The following is a 15,742-nucleotide window of genomic DNA, read 5'->3' on the forward strand; positions in this document are numbered from 1 at the left end:
GGGATATTTGCAAAAGGATACACACAAAAGTGTGGTTTCATGACAGTGAATTTAAAAATATGTTCTCATTATTTGTGGAATCTACGCCAAATAGTGTAAAGCAACTTAGAAAAGATGATATATTAGCTATTAGCAAAAATTAAGGATATTAATAATTAATTAATTATTATGTGAGGAAAAAAAAAAGTTATTTTCATGTTCCAATTGATTCAACAGGGTATCCATAAATAATTCTGTATTTGTTGTTTTTTTTATTCAAGATATTGTGGTTTTAAGGATAAGAATTTAGATTTAGTAACACCTGAAATTATAAGACCTTTTTATTTGTTTTTTAATATTCAGGGGGGGGGGAGGGGGGATAAAAGAAATTCTGAAACACTGATACAAAATTGGTAGGTAAAAGGCTTTTAAGTTGCTAAAAAGTAAAATTCACAACAATGACATATACAATAAAAACAGAAAACAATTACACATATTTACGTGCTCATGGACAATGTCCAAACTTCCTATATACAGTATTACAATTTCTTGTCTAGAACTATACAACCAATGTTCAAATTCAAATCTCGGGTTAAAGTCAAGATAATTCTTTTGGTGAGAATTACTTGATGGACATTTTTAAATGCAAGCATTTATGATTATTGTGACTGCATTTTTGGTAAAATGCACAATCGAAGACTTAGTAGTTGAAGATATCTTAAGCGAAGATGACAGCCATCAGTAGCAGATATCTTCAATAATTCTCCTGCTTCAAGTTTTGGCTGCTGATATGTTCCAAGGACTCACTCTGCTGTACCCATCCTGCAAAGAGAGAAATATATTATTACATTAATACATGTTAGCAATATTTTAGAAATGTCTGCATTCTTCCATTTTCCAAATTGATTATGATTTAATGAGAAAGCTTGAAACCAACTCTGACACTATAATAAACTTAGAGATAAGACAGGAATTTCTTGGCAATAAATTAGCAACTAGGTAAGTTGGATGGGCGTGCCAATCCAACTGATGAGCCCAAATGGCACGTCTGGGCAAAACTCAGCATACGCGCACGGCCTAACAACCCAAAAGCCGGTTCTATTACTGTGATTGTAAGATCTGCAGCCGTGAAAGCCATTTTTGAAATCAAACCCTATGATTTTCTTCCCTAAATAACTCCTTTGTCAGGTTTCGCAGGTATGAATTGTAGGTACAGCAAGCTACTACCATCTTTCAACGACAATTTGAAGATGAGTACAAAATTTTATTGTTCCACCTTTTTTTTTTTTTTTTTGCTAGTTGTTTTACATCGCATGGACACGGATAGGTCTTATGGCGACGATGGGATAGGAAAGGGCTAGGAGTGGGGAGGAAGCAGCCGTGGCCTTAATTAAGGTACAGCCCCAGCATTTGCCTGTTGTGAAAATGGGAAACCACGGAAAACCATCTTCAGGGCTGCCAACAGTGGGGTTCGAACCTACTATCTCCCGAATACTGGATACTGGCCGCACTTAAGCGACTGCAGTTATCGAGCTCGGTATTTTTCCACCTTCGTAATACTTAAAATCATTTAACGTTTATCAAAACATTACAATAGTCCAATTTCTAAACTAATTCCCAACATCAAAAACAATCTACAAAAAATGGGAAACCACGGAAAACCATCTTCACGGCTGCCGACAGTGGGGTTCGAACCTACTATCTCCCGAATACTGGATACTGGCCGCACTTAAGCGACTGCAGCTATCGAGCTCGGTATTTTTCCACCTTCTTAATACTTAAAATCATTTAACGTTTATCAAAACATTACAATAGTCCAATTTCTAAACTAATTCCCATCATCAAAAACAATCTACAAAAAAACGGTCACCTGAGTAAACTGGAAATCCAAGATTTTATTACAATGCTCAAATTAGTAGTTAACAACAACTTTTTTTATGTTTAATGGTACTATTTACCAACAAAACGGTCTAGCAATGGGTTTACCGGCTTCCGGGATTCTCGCAGAAATCTATTTAGACTTTCTCGAGAACACAAAAATCAACATTAAATTTGATAACATCCTTTTTTGGGCTAGATACGTCGACGATGTCCTTGTAGTTATTAACGAGAACCTGCAAGATGCTAATACCACACTTCTAACATTAAATAACATTGATCCTCACATTAAGTTCACTATGGAGGCAGAAGTAGATCAATAATAATAATAATAATAATAATAATAATAATAATAATAATAATAATAATAATAATAATAATAATGTTATTTGCTTTACGTCCCACTAACTACTTTTTAAGGTCTTCGGAGACGCCGAGGTGCCGGAATTTAGTCCCGCAGGAGTTCTTTTACGTGCCAGTAAATCTACCGACACGGGGCTGTCGTATTTGAGCACCTTCAAATACCACCGGACTGAGCCAGGATCGAACCTGCCAAGTTGGGGTTAGAAGGCCAGCGCCTTAACCGTCTGAGCCACTCAGCCCGGCAAAGTAGATCAAAATATCAATTTTTTGGATCTTACCATTACTAGACAACAGGAATCCTTAACCTATAAGATATACAGAAAACCCACCCATTCGGCCGTCACAATCCGACAAGATTCATTTCATCCCTTTCCCCACAAAAAAGCAACCTATAATAGTCTTATACATGGAGCATTCAATGTACCCATGAATAAAAAAGATTTCCACATAGAATTGAATACTATCCGTCACATTGCTAGATTCAATGGCTTTAATAATCAATTCATAGAAAATATCATTAGTAAACACAAATTCCGCCCCACGCTTAAAAAAGAACCATCCAAACACGTTTCTCTCTCCACTTTTACCTATGTCAATGGAATTCACATGATTACTACTGTTTTAAAGAAGAAAGGCATGAAAATAGCCTTCAAAACCAGCAACAACATCATGCACACCTTACATAACACCTCACATATTAATAAAATAAACAGGTACTCAAAATCAGGTGTCTACAAAATTAGACGTAACCAAATAGCTTAATATGATAATAGTGGAAACTCTCCTCACTTAGCACGCAGAGCGTAGTGCTGCCATCTAGCGGCTTGCAGGGAACACTAACATAACACGCTATTCAAACACTAAACATTTCGACTTCCAACCCAACAAAATACAGATTTTAAGACGTTTGCGTCGTTCTTGTAACATAATATAGGGAAGGAAAAAGGTTGATGTTGATCTGAATGAACCAGTGTTAAGAATAAAACAAATGTATTATCTAATTAAAACATTAGATCATCATGTTATGACTAGGGCCTACAGTCTTCAAGAGCAAATCACACATGCAATATCTTTTTAAACTTTGTATTTTTACAGGCAATATTTTTCACTGTTGAGTCATTGGTTCTATTCACATATGCCTTTATAAGTACTTGTCAGTCAGTAATTTTGCACAGCTGTTACATATGCCTACACTACATTCATTCAATGGCAAAAACCTATCAGTCAATTTTCTTCTAATCCCATCTGTGCTTTCTAACAAAAACTTACAAAAACTATCTTCAAATATTCTTGATATTTTAGCACCTAACTTTCCCCTACAAATATTCAAAAACATCATTTTAGAATTGTCATACTTTTTCATTTCTATGTGCAAGTTTCCCCATGCTATAATCATTATCATAAGATGACAATACATCCCTACACTCAGCATGGGGAAATTTGCTACATGTCCAGCCCATGACATAATGGTCTGCATTTTCCTGTATTACATCATGGTCATGATCAGTTACCTGATCACTTAACTCACACTGTTGAGTGATATTAACATCAAAATTGCACCTCATCACATTATTATGAGTCAGTAGAAAGTCTGCAACATCAGATTTACAATTGCTGTCATGAGAAGCACAGAGCAATCGATTTATCATAACACTCCTTATGGCACTGCAAAATTTTGTTGCATCTGGGGTTACATTGTTACCTCCTCTTGCTCTGATGATGGAAAAAATGTTTTCAATGGAGTCCTGTGTGAGCCTCCTTGTTAGCAAATAATGAAAACCATAATCACTATATAATTCAGACCACAATAGTTTCAGTGCAGAAATATTGTCTATCCAACCCTGAATAGAGAGAGGGTTGCCTTTGCGGTTATTTGAAACTTTGAGTTGTTTTAAACAATCACAAATTTCATTCAGCTTTTTCATATGCCCTGAGTCATTGCTTAAGGGTCTTCTGTACTCTTTAGGGATACTGAGACTTGAAGAATTAAAAATATCATACAAAGTATCACACATTTCTATAAACTCTGCAGTGTTTGCAGCATTTGATTGCAAAGAATTGAATGACACATGAACTAGCATTCCAGAAGCTACAGAATGGCTGAGGACCCTGGTAGCTAAACATACCCTCATATTTGAAAAGGGGGGAAGTGTGATACATTTCTTTGTTAACTTTGGAGCTAACCTTGGAATCATTTTTGAGTCCTTGTTGTAAAATTCTCTTATGTGAGACCAACTACATATTTTACCACTAGAAACAAAGTCATACTTTTTCAGATTGTTTCTCACTGACTTGATTAAGTGAGGTGGATCATTAAAAAATAAATTTTCTCATCATTTACCTCAATGAATGGCTTCTCTGCAGTAACACCTAACAGTTTCCTCACATTCATATTATTACTCCCTTGATCACACACAACTGCTTTAGGGACTAACCCTATTGCCTGAAGTTGACTGACAATAAATAACACCAGCTCTTTGATGTAGTGTCCTGCCATAGCATTGTTTGTTAGGAAGTACCCAATTATTTGTTTGTAATTGAGGTACAAACCTTTAATCATGAATACCATAGCCTGGTTACATTGTTGGCGCATGGGAGCAGTGATTGGCTGTACAGGAGTATCAACACCAAAATCTCCATAGCCCTCCAGCGGATCCTTCTGAGGATCATATGACAGTGATGACTTGATGGAAATTTCATCAAATACCAGTGAAATAACCCTCTCCTCCCTTCTCATTTTCTTAGTTTTTATTTCCAGCAAGCTTAGAACCATTTTATTTACTTCAGGTTCCACTTGGGCATTTTGTAACCAGCTTCTTAATGACCTGGTACTTGGCAAAGAAAAATGCTTTTGCATGAACTTGTATGACTTTGGTGAACAATAATGCAAAGCCAAGGCAAAACTTTTGTCAATACTTGAATATCTTCGACCCTGAGCTTTACGGTTCCCTTGATTTAGTTGAAAATTTATAAAGTTCTGAGCAACACTGTTATCCACAACACTTTTCTCACAGTTACACTTTGACTGATTTTTCTGCAACACACACAATTTTCTTCTCAAACTTTTATTCAGTGATCTGTACTTGGATAGCAACTTCTGAGAATTCCTATATTTCAACATTAAGTTTGAACAGCATTTAATCAGTCTCTCTTCTGCGGGCACTTTATAATCTTCCTGGACTGCACTTTCTGTTGGTACCGGTAACTCAGCTGAAATTTCTGGGGTAGATTCATGCTCTCGTTTCCTTTTCTTCGGGCTACACCTCAAGTTTGTCTGTTTGACATTGTGGCATAACAGTGATGGCACTGCACCTGGCCAGATTCTGTAACAAACATAAAGATTTAATAATCAGGCATTCACTAGTGATACAAGTTATAATGGAAAAATGCAATGTTTGTACTTCAAGCAAGTTCATACGCAAAACTAGAAGAAAATATAATATTATATACCTACCCTTGGCTTAAGAGATATTTGTTTCTGAAATCCTTTTCTGAGAAGTGGTCCGAGCACACTACATAGCTTTTATTTAAATGTTCTGGTCCTTTGGTCCTCAAAATTTCATCTAAATCTGCTCTTCTGCTCTTCACAACCCACTGAGTACACCTAAAAATCGATTAAATGCATAGGTTTAATCATAACAATACTTTAAAGAAAGTATGTTCTCATAAACAGAAAAAAAATACAGACACGCAAAAACATTAACAGGTAGGCCTATACTCACAGCACTTTGTTAGGAAATCTGTAAAATGACTTGCGATCACTTTGCCTTCTGTAATTAAAACACCCATAGATAGCACAAATAACTCCTCTTCCTGCCATTTTCAAAATCGTGATACATAACAAGCACAAAACTATCTGAAATACGAATAAGAAACTTCTGGCATGCACAGCTGACAGCAGTAGCAAGAGTAGTTAGCCTCTCAAACTGCTAGATGGCACTCAGAAGCGGTGTTGCCAGTTTCTCGCAGGAGTTACCACTATTATCACATTAAGCTATTTGATGTAACACAGGTTCAAATATTTCCTACATAGGGCACACCGGTAGGAGCTTCAATATTAGATATTCTGAGCATTTCAACGCAGTCAAATACAACAAATTTTCAGCCATCGGCCAACATATGGTCGATTATAACCATAGTTTTACGAACATTGAACCAGACATGGACATACTCGAAATAGCTAAAACGGGACCTCTACTCAACATAATTGAGAGTTTTACATACATATGGAACAATATTTTAATGCCAACTACAATCTTAATGAAATTACAGAGAAACCAAATATTTTATTTGATCTTTTTATTTCCTATTATAGGAAAAATAAATCAGCTGTTCATAACCCTTTCTTTAAATCAATTAAGGGTCCCCCACCACCACAAATACCATTAACATCCCTCTCTCCTAACCCGCCTTGAACCATTCCCCCTTCCCGTCTCCTTCCACACTTACATTACCCTTCCCCTCCGCATCCCTCTCTCCTTTGTTCTATTCCGCGTGACGCTCACTCTGTCTGTTGCACACATTCCAGCAGCTTGTTCTACAAAAAGCGCAAGGTGAGCACTCCTTATTCCCCCCCCCACTGTATTTTCTCTATTAGATCTCTCGAGTTAATTCCAATTTTGTTCTTCAGGTTCATTGGGTTCCGACTGAATTGAGACTACCTTTAAAAAACAGCAATCGTTCATGCTACATAGAAGAAGTCCATCTTTCTCAATTCGTCAAGTCTATACTGGTCATATTGGACAATTCCCTCTGCGCCATTGTGGAACTCGCTTTTAGAACCTTCCAGAAACATAAGACCTTACATAAGATTTCACTTGAATTTAAGTGTGCAACACAACTTTAAGCAAGCCTCGGACCTATGGGAGTAATGGAGTCCCACTCCCATTTGACAGGCGAGGGACTCCTTGGAAACAACTTGGCGAACGAAATGGAATTCGATGGGGAGCTATCAATATTAATGGGGCTTATGGAAGAAAGAAGGTAGAACTTGCTGAGTCAGCAAAGAGGATGCATCTGGATGTGCTAGGAGTAAGTGATATTCGGGTAAGGGGAGATAAGGAGGAAGAGATAGGAGATTATAAAGTGTACTTGACGGGTGTTAGAAAGGGAAGGGCAGAGTATGGGGTAGGGCTCTTTATCAGGAATACCATTGCACGCAACATAGTTTCTGTTAGGCACGTAAGTGAGCGAATGATGTGGGTAGATTTGTCATTGGGAGGAATTAGGACAAGAATTGTGTCCGTGTATTCACCATGTGAGGGTGCAGATGAGGATGAAGTTGACAAGCTTTATGAAGCATTGAGTGACATCGTGGTCAGGGTCAACAGCAAGGATAGAATAGTGCTAATGGGCGATTTCAATGTGAGAGTTGGGAATAGAACTGAAGGATACGAAAGGGTGATTGGTAAATGTGGGGAAGATATGGAAGCTAATGGGAATGGGAAGCGTTTGCTGGACTTCTGTACTAGTATGGGTTTAGCTGTTACGAATACATTCTTCAAACATAAGGCTATTCACCGCTACACATGGGAGGCTAGGGGTACCAGATCCATAATAGACTATATCTTAACAGACTTTGAATTCAGGAAATCTTTTAGGAATGTACGAGTTTTTCGGGGATTTGATGATACAGACCATTATCTGATCTGTAGTGAAGTAAGTATCTCTAGGCCTAGGGTAGAGAAAGTGAAATCTGTCTGCAAACGAATAAGGGTAGAAAATCTCCAGGATGAGGAAATTAGACAGAAGTACATGGATATGATTAGTGAGAAGTTTCGAACAGTAGACAGTAAGCAGGTTCAGGATATAGAAAGTGAATGGATGGCATACAGGGATGCTGTAGTAGAAACAGCAAGGGAATGCCTAGGAACAACTGTGTGTAAAGATGGGAAAAGGCAAACATCTTGGTGGAATGATGAAGTGAGAGCAGCCTGTAAACGTAAAAAGAAGGCTTATCAGAAATGGCTCCAAACAAGGGCCGAGGCAGACAGGGATTTGTACGTAGATGAAAGAAACAGAGCGAAACAAATAGTTGTTGAATCCAAAAAGAAGTCATGGGAAGATTTTGGTAATAACCTGGAAAGGCTAGGTCAAGCAGCAGGGAAACCTTTCTGGACAGTAATAAAGAATCTTAGGAAGGGAGGGAAAAAGGTAATGAACAGTGTTTTGAGTAATTCAGGTGAACTCATAACAGATCCCAGGGAATCACTGGAGAGGTGGAGGGAATATTTTGAACATCTTCTCAATGTAAAAGGAAATCATCATGGTGGTGTTGCAAACAGTCAAGCTCATGGGGAGGAGGAAAATGATGTTGGTGAAATTATGCTTGAGGAAGTGGAAAGGATAGTAAATAAACTCCATTGTCATAAGGCAGCAGGAATAGATGAAATTAGACCTGAAATGGTGAAGTATAGTGGGAAGGCAGGGATGAAATGGCTTCATAGAGTAGTCAAATTAGCGTGGAGTGTTGGTAAGGTACCTTCAGATTGGACAAAAGCAGTAATTGCACCTATAAGCAAGGGAAGAGGAAGGATTGCAACAACTATCGAGGTATCTCATTGATTAGTATACCAGGCAAAGTATTCACAGGCATCTTGGAAGGGAGGGTGCGATCAGTTGCTGAGAGGAAGTTGGATGAAAACCAGTGTGGTTTCAGACCACAGAGAGGCTGTCAGGATCAGATTTTCAGTATGCGCCAGGTAATTGAAAAATGCTACGAGAGGAATAGGCAGTTGTGTTTATGTTTCGTAGATCTAGAGAAAGCATATGACAGGGTACCGAGGGAAAAGATGTTCGCTATACTGGGGGACTATGGAATTAAAGGTAGATTATTAAAATCAATCAAAGGCATTTATGTTGACAATTGGGCTTCAGTGAGAATTGATGGTAGAATGAGTTCTTGGTTCAGGGTACTTACAGGAGTTAGACAAGGCTGTAATCTTTCACCTTTGCTGTTTGTAGTTTACATGGATCATATGCTGAAAGGTATAAAATGGCAGGGAGGGATTCAGTTAGGTGGAAATGTAGTAAGCAGCCTGGCCTATGTTGACGACTTGGTCTTAATGGCAGACTGTGCCGAAAGTCTGCAGTCTAATATTTTGGAACTTGAAAATAGGTGCAATGAGTATGGTATGAAAATTAGCCTCTCGAAGACTAAATTGATGTCAGTAGGTAAGAAATCCAACAGAATTGAATGTCAGATTGGTGATACAAAGCTAGAACAGGTCGATAATTTCAAGTATTTAGGTTGTGTGTTTTCCCAGGATGGTAATATAGTAAGTGAGATTGAATCAAGGTGTAGTAAAGCTAATGCAGTGAGCTCGCAGTTGCGATCAGCAGTATTCTGTAAGAAGGAAGTCAGCTCCCAGACAAAACTATCTTTACATCGGTCTGTTTTCAGACCAACTTTGCTTTATGGGAGCGAAAGCTGGGTGGACTCAGGATATCTTATTCATAAGTTAGAAGTAACAGACATGAAAGTAGCAAGAATGATTGCTGGTACAAACAGGTGGGAACAATGGCAGGAGGGTAGTCGGAATGAGGAGATAAAGGCTAATTTAGGAATGAACTCAATGGATGAAGCTGTACGCATAAACCGGCTTCGGTGGTGGGGTCATGTGAGGCGAATGGAGGAGGATAGGTTACCTAGGAGAATAATGGACTCTGTTATGGGGGGTAAGAGAAGTAGAGGGAGACCAAGACGACGATGGTTAGACTCTGTTTCTAACGATTTAAAGATAAGAGGTATATAACTAAATGAGGCCACAACACTAGTTGCAAATCGAGGATTGTGGCGACGTTTAGTAAATTCTCAGAGGCTTGCAGACTGAACGCTGAAAGGCATAACAGTCTATAATGATAATGTATGTATGACACAAGTTCAACCGTCAACCTAAGACTTTGTCTTCAAGTGATTTTATAAGACATCACAATGCTTTTATTCATCTGTTAATTTTAACATATTCTGGTCATATTTATTGTAACATATGTATAAGGTTTTTACTGCTGTATGTCATTCCATCACCATCCCATCCCCTTGTTCATCCACATCACTTCATTTTTAGATTATGTCTTTTGCTTGTAATTTTGGCTAGGCTGATGATGGTCCAAAAACGGACCGAAACTAGTACCTGTTATTATTATATTGTAATGTTTTGATAAACGTTAAATGATTTTAAGTATTGAGAAGTTGGAACAATAAAAGTTTGTACTCATTTTTAAGTTGTCTTAACTAAATACGGAACCCAACCATGAAGTTTATAACTTTAAAAAAATAGACAGTTTGAAGCCATGTATAGCTATAATCTCTTTGAAATCAGGTTCTGTGGGCATTCTGTGAAGACCATGCGAGTTTGTAAACAGACATTGTTCAGCAACAGGCGTCGTTCGAGCAGCATGAGAAGGAAATAGCCTGATTTTTAGACGAAAGTGACGATTTTAGTGATGGTGATTTTCAAATAAGTGGTGAGGAAAATATTGCGGAACTAGACTGTGTTGGTGAGTTGAGGGATGAAGATCCCAATAATGAGAAAAGTGTGCTAAATGACAGTTCTGGTACCTCTACTGATTGCTGGAGGGAATACCATGAAATAGACTTGGACTTCAAACTAACCCCATTCACAGGTACATCAGGATATAAGCCATCTCAAGGGACTAAATGTAAGAGTGAACTTGACTTTTTTCAATTATTCACGATTCATGAGTTATTGTCGGAAATTGTGTGCGAGATAACCGGTATGCCAGTGTAAACATTCAAAAAGTTACGCCCCTCAGACGAGAGTCTATTTGGAGGTTGTGGATACATGTTACTCTTCCTGAATTCAAAGCATTTTTAGGTATAATCCTAAATATGGCAATGAACAATAAATCTGAATTACAAGACTATATTTCAGAAGATTGGTTAGGTAAGTGTCCATTTTATAAAGATGTGTTGCCCTGGAAGATGTTTATACAAATATTCTGGATGTTACAGGTTTGTCCTTCACCTGTAGGGTAACCACAGGGAGTTAGGAGAGGAGCAAAAATCCGAAACTTGGTGGAATATTTGGATTGTAAATTTAGGAAGTTCTATATACCAGGTCATACCATCAGTTTACAACCTGTAACAAAGTTTGGTGAATAGTCTTGTACTATCAACATAGATGAATAATGCACGACAGTGACCTTATTGTCCTTCGAAATAGTCCCCTCCAAAACTATGCACTGCTGAGATCGGCGATACATGTCCTGGAAACTTTGCAAAAAGGCTTCCTTTGGGATGGTGTTCAAAAGCCTCGTCATGTTTCATTGGATGTCAGGAAAATCATCAAATCTCTTTCCTTTCAAAGCGAGTTTGAGTCGTGGGAATAGGAAGAAGTCTGGAGGATTGAGATCTGGCGAGTATGGGGGATGTTCATGTTACACCATCCCCTTTCTTGCCATGAACTGTTTGACGATATTGGCTGTGTGTGGGCGAGCATTGTCATGGACAAAAAACATGAAACTTGCTGTGCATACTGGGGTCATGCCCTGCATAGATGTTTCATGAAACGGGTCAAAATTTCCATGTACCGTGCAGCATTCAACGTCGTTCCCTCAGGTAGAAATTCCTTGTGGAAAATGCCTTGACTACCGAAAAAGGTGATGAGCATCGTTTTGATGCGTGACTTTTTGGCTCTGACCATTTTCCGATGAGGGGATCCCAGAGAACGCCATTCCATGCTTTGCCGTTTCGTTTCAGGGTCGTACCTGAGGCACCAGGTTTCATCCTCAGTGACAATACAGTTCAAGAAATTTGATGTCATATCCACCATTTCGACAAAATTCTGTGAAGCCTCTAAATGTGCCTGCTTCTGATCGTCCGTCAAGTGATGTGGCACAAGATGAGGGCACGTTTTCCTCTTCCCTAACTTCTGGGTAATGATTTGTTGCATGGATTCATGGTTAATCTGCAGTTCATCCGCTATCATTCGCACAGTTAATCACCGATCATTTGTGATTAATGTCCTGAGCTTCTCAATGTTTTTGTCACTGACGGCAGTCGCCGGTCTTCTGCTACGATGGTTGTCAGGAACACTTTCCCGGCCTCTTCGGAAATGGGCGAACTATTCATACACACACTTCAAGGACAGTGCTTGATCTTCATAAACACGTACTAGCATCACATGCGTTTCTTTCGGTGTCTTGCCAAGCTTTAAAACAAAAATGTACATTGATTTTTTTGGTCGTTCATGTTCCAGTTCGGAAGCAATGCACTAAACACGCACTGTGTCAAACAGGTCTTACACGGCACACACACGATGCTCAACTGAACAACGTTGGGAGCAAGTGGTCAAAACCTGCTGCTACGCAGGTGCAGCGTTGTGTGTTGCCAGTGTTACCAGATCAACCGTTCTGACTTCATTCACCAAACTTTATTGTCACAGGTTGTAGATGAAAGTAGAGTGGGTTTCAAAGGAAGAATTATATTCAAGTTCTACAATCCACAAAAGCCAATAAAATGGGGCCTTAGAATATCTGTTTTAGCTGATTCTGAAACAGGGTACGTTGTAGCACTTGAGCCATACTATGGGACCACTACAACATGTTCTCTTCCTCGACCCCATCTGTCATTTACATCTCTGATTGTTTTGCATCTGTATGATAAACTTTTGATCAGCACAAATGGTGTGGCAGGATTCCATGTATTTACAGACAGGTATTACACAGTATATGACTTAGTGGTGGAGCTGCTAAAACTTGGGTACCAATCTTACTGGAACCATAATGTTGAACAGGAACGGGTTACCAACTTCAGCTAAGAAAATAACAGTGAAAACAATGGCAAATCATGAAGTGCATTCATATCAGAAAGATGACAGGGTTCTTCTCTTACTATGGAAAGACAAACGTGTTGTGTCAATGCTGAACACCTACTACAATAATTCAAGCCAGGAGATAGTAAGAAAGATTGAAAACAAATTGAAGTGATACAGAAATCAAAAATTTGTATGTGAATAAAATAAGTACATGGGTGGGGTAGATCTGGCAGGCACTTTTCATCCGCTTATGACTTTACAGCATTCTGTAACCTCCTAATAAGTACAGTTACAAGTAATAGTTTATAATAACAATAATAATATTTGCTACCACTGTGCAAACACATCGTTACACAGAAACACATTTTGACGCAAGGAGGAATGATAATAAATTGCACAAAATTAAAATCATAACGAACAGGTTAACAAACATGACGGCTAAGAAAGTATAGTGTGGAAGGTGGCTGGGAACCATATTCAGGCAGTGGAAGGTATTGGCATTGCTGAAGAAGTGAAGTCAGTGATGATTCAAAATTAATATACAGTTTAATTAAAATTAAATTGAAATGAAAGCTCAAATGATCCACAAAATTACACCTTTTAAAATCAGAAATAAATCAAACAATAATTACAATGATTACCCAGAAGGTTCCAATTCAGTGATTCTACTTCATACAACCTTAGGTCGGAACATTTCACACATGGCGTAACGTTTAAATTACACAGAACTGTCAGAAGGAATAAAATTTAGGTAACATAATACCGTTAGAAGGCTATTCATAGAAAATAAGGAAAATACAACATTTAAGGTAATTATCCTAGTGCAGCGCACCTTTAGTAGGCAGCTTCCTAAAAAACACTTCTGAGGAAGGTGCCTGTCCTAAAAGTGAATACATCTAGGATGACGCAGAACTGAGAGACAGCACCAAGGGGAAACAAATAGTTTATAATTACATCGAAAGGCGTTGAACACACAATTTACAAAAACAACAAAATGGGAACTGTCTCTTTACTTACCGAAAAGGCTAAGTCATTTCAATAAAATTTGGAAGCTGAAGGAAAACACGGGTAAGCTCCGGCGAGAGAAATTAAAAGAAACACTACATTTGAAAATAAATACCAGAAAGATGAAAAAACAATTAAGTGCTTACCTGGTGGAGGGGCCAAGAAGACCCGTCACCTTGTAGAAGGAAACCTTTCCCTTCACTGGTCAAACAGAAAAGACGCCTAGGAAGAGCAAGGCTCTAGTGAACCGCTTCTCTCCGGAAATTAGGAAACCTTACAACAACCAATGAGCGTCCGATCTTTTTCCTTCACCTACCAATCACATTTACGTTTATTTTCTCCAATTAGGGCCCAGAAATTAGTGCTGACAAAGAACACTGAGAAGCATCGAGAAGTTATGAAAGTTATGAATATGCTGAAACCGGAAATATCCCACGCTGATCTGGCGCGCGCGCTACAGGGTGTTTCCTAATACATCTTGCTTTAATCTTACCCACGACAAAGAAACAATCTTGAAGCCATAATAAATACATTACATACCAAATTAACACATAAACATATACAATTCCTCGGTGTTCTCCAAGTCCAAGTAATCACTACACTTCTTAATATTTATGAGGGTTGAGTCATCAAGTCATGGCAACAACTTTTTTTCCCCTCGAGAACAGGAGAAAACATGGGAAATCTAAGATATGCATTTGGAAATATAGGGCATGTACTTATGCACAGTGCCTGAAGACAAATTCTGACTCCAGGAGATTCTTGTAGGAAGGTGACAGAACACAGGCCATTGGTAAACATTGTTTTATTGTTTTATTATGGTATAGACAGCAAATACACAAGACTACGTATAAAGGACAGGTCTCCACTGATTACAGACCTTCGAAATAAACACCCAAGGTTTCCACTGTGCATTGCCAGCGGTGGGGCAGGCGCTGAATACCATTCACTGCATGTGTATCGCTAATGTGTGACACCTCTCTCCGAAATGCTGTTACGATGTCATCTTAGTTAGCAAACCGTTGTCGACGTAATGGCTTCTTGACATTGGGGATTAGATCATATGGGCTCAGATCAGGCGAATAAGGCGGGTGTGGAAGAACCTCCCATCCCCAGTAATGCAAGTGATGCTGAACGATACCTGCTGTGTGAGCTGTCGCATTATCGTGTAGGATTATGGCGTTGGCCTGTCCCATGTAAACACTGATCGATCACCATTATCCATACATCTTTGTCCATGGACACTGGACGGCCTGGGCGAGGCAAATCGGCAGTTGATAGTCTATCCCGTTTGAACGTCTCCACCCACCTCGCCACTGTTCTATAGGGCATGGCATGCACACCTAATGCTTCCCGCAGCTCTGCATGGCATTGGTGTGCATTTCTGCCGTGGAGAACTGCTATTTTAATACACGATCATTGCTCCTGCTTGTTGACTTCCATTTTGTGACGCTCTCATTCACACACTGAACTTGTGGGCGTGCTTAGACCCACATTGGTGTTTACATACACCATCTAGTGGCATCATACGCAAGTACATACTGTACGCTTCTAAATGCATATCTTCGATGTTGTCTCCTGTTCGCGAGAAAAAAAATAGTTGCCATGACTTACGACTCGACCTACGTATATACAATTTATTTACCTCACACACACCACAGAGCTATACTATCCAGATCCGATTGGAATTGTACAATATCATTAGTGTTTTTCATGGCTCTGTAAATGACTGTGAGATC

The 15,742-nt window shown here is 38.9% G+C and overlaps 1 protein-coding gene across 1 annotated transcript in view; it reads right to left on the reverse strand.

The window, feature by feature from the left end:
* Positions 1-348: 348 nt before the first annotated feature.
* Positions 349-15,742, reverse strand: part of LOC136876493 (structural maintenance of chromosomes protein 6) — a 271,830-nt gene continuing 256,436 nt past the window's right edge. The window contains exon 20 of the mRNA XM_067150494.2: positions 349-801. Coding sequence (XP_067006595.2) covers positions 783-801 — 19 coding nt within the window. The 3' untranslated portion in view covers positions 349-782. The remainder of the gene's footprint in view (positions 802-15,742) is intronic.

Source organism: Anabrus simplex, chromosome 6, assembly GCF_040414725.1.
Source record: "Anabrus simplex isolate iqAnaSimp1 chromosome 6, ASM4041472v1, whole genome shotgun sequence".
NCBI lineage: Eukaryota > Metazoa > Arthropoda > Insecta > Orthoptera > Tettigoniidae > Anabrus > Anabrus simplex.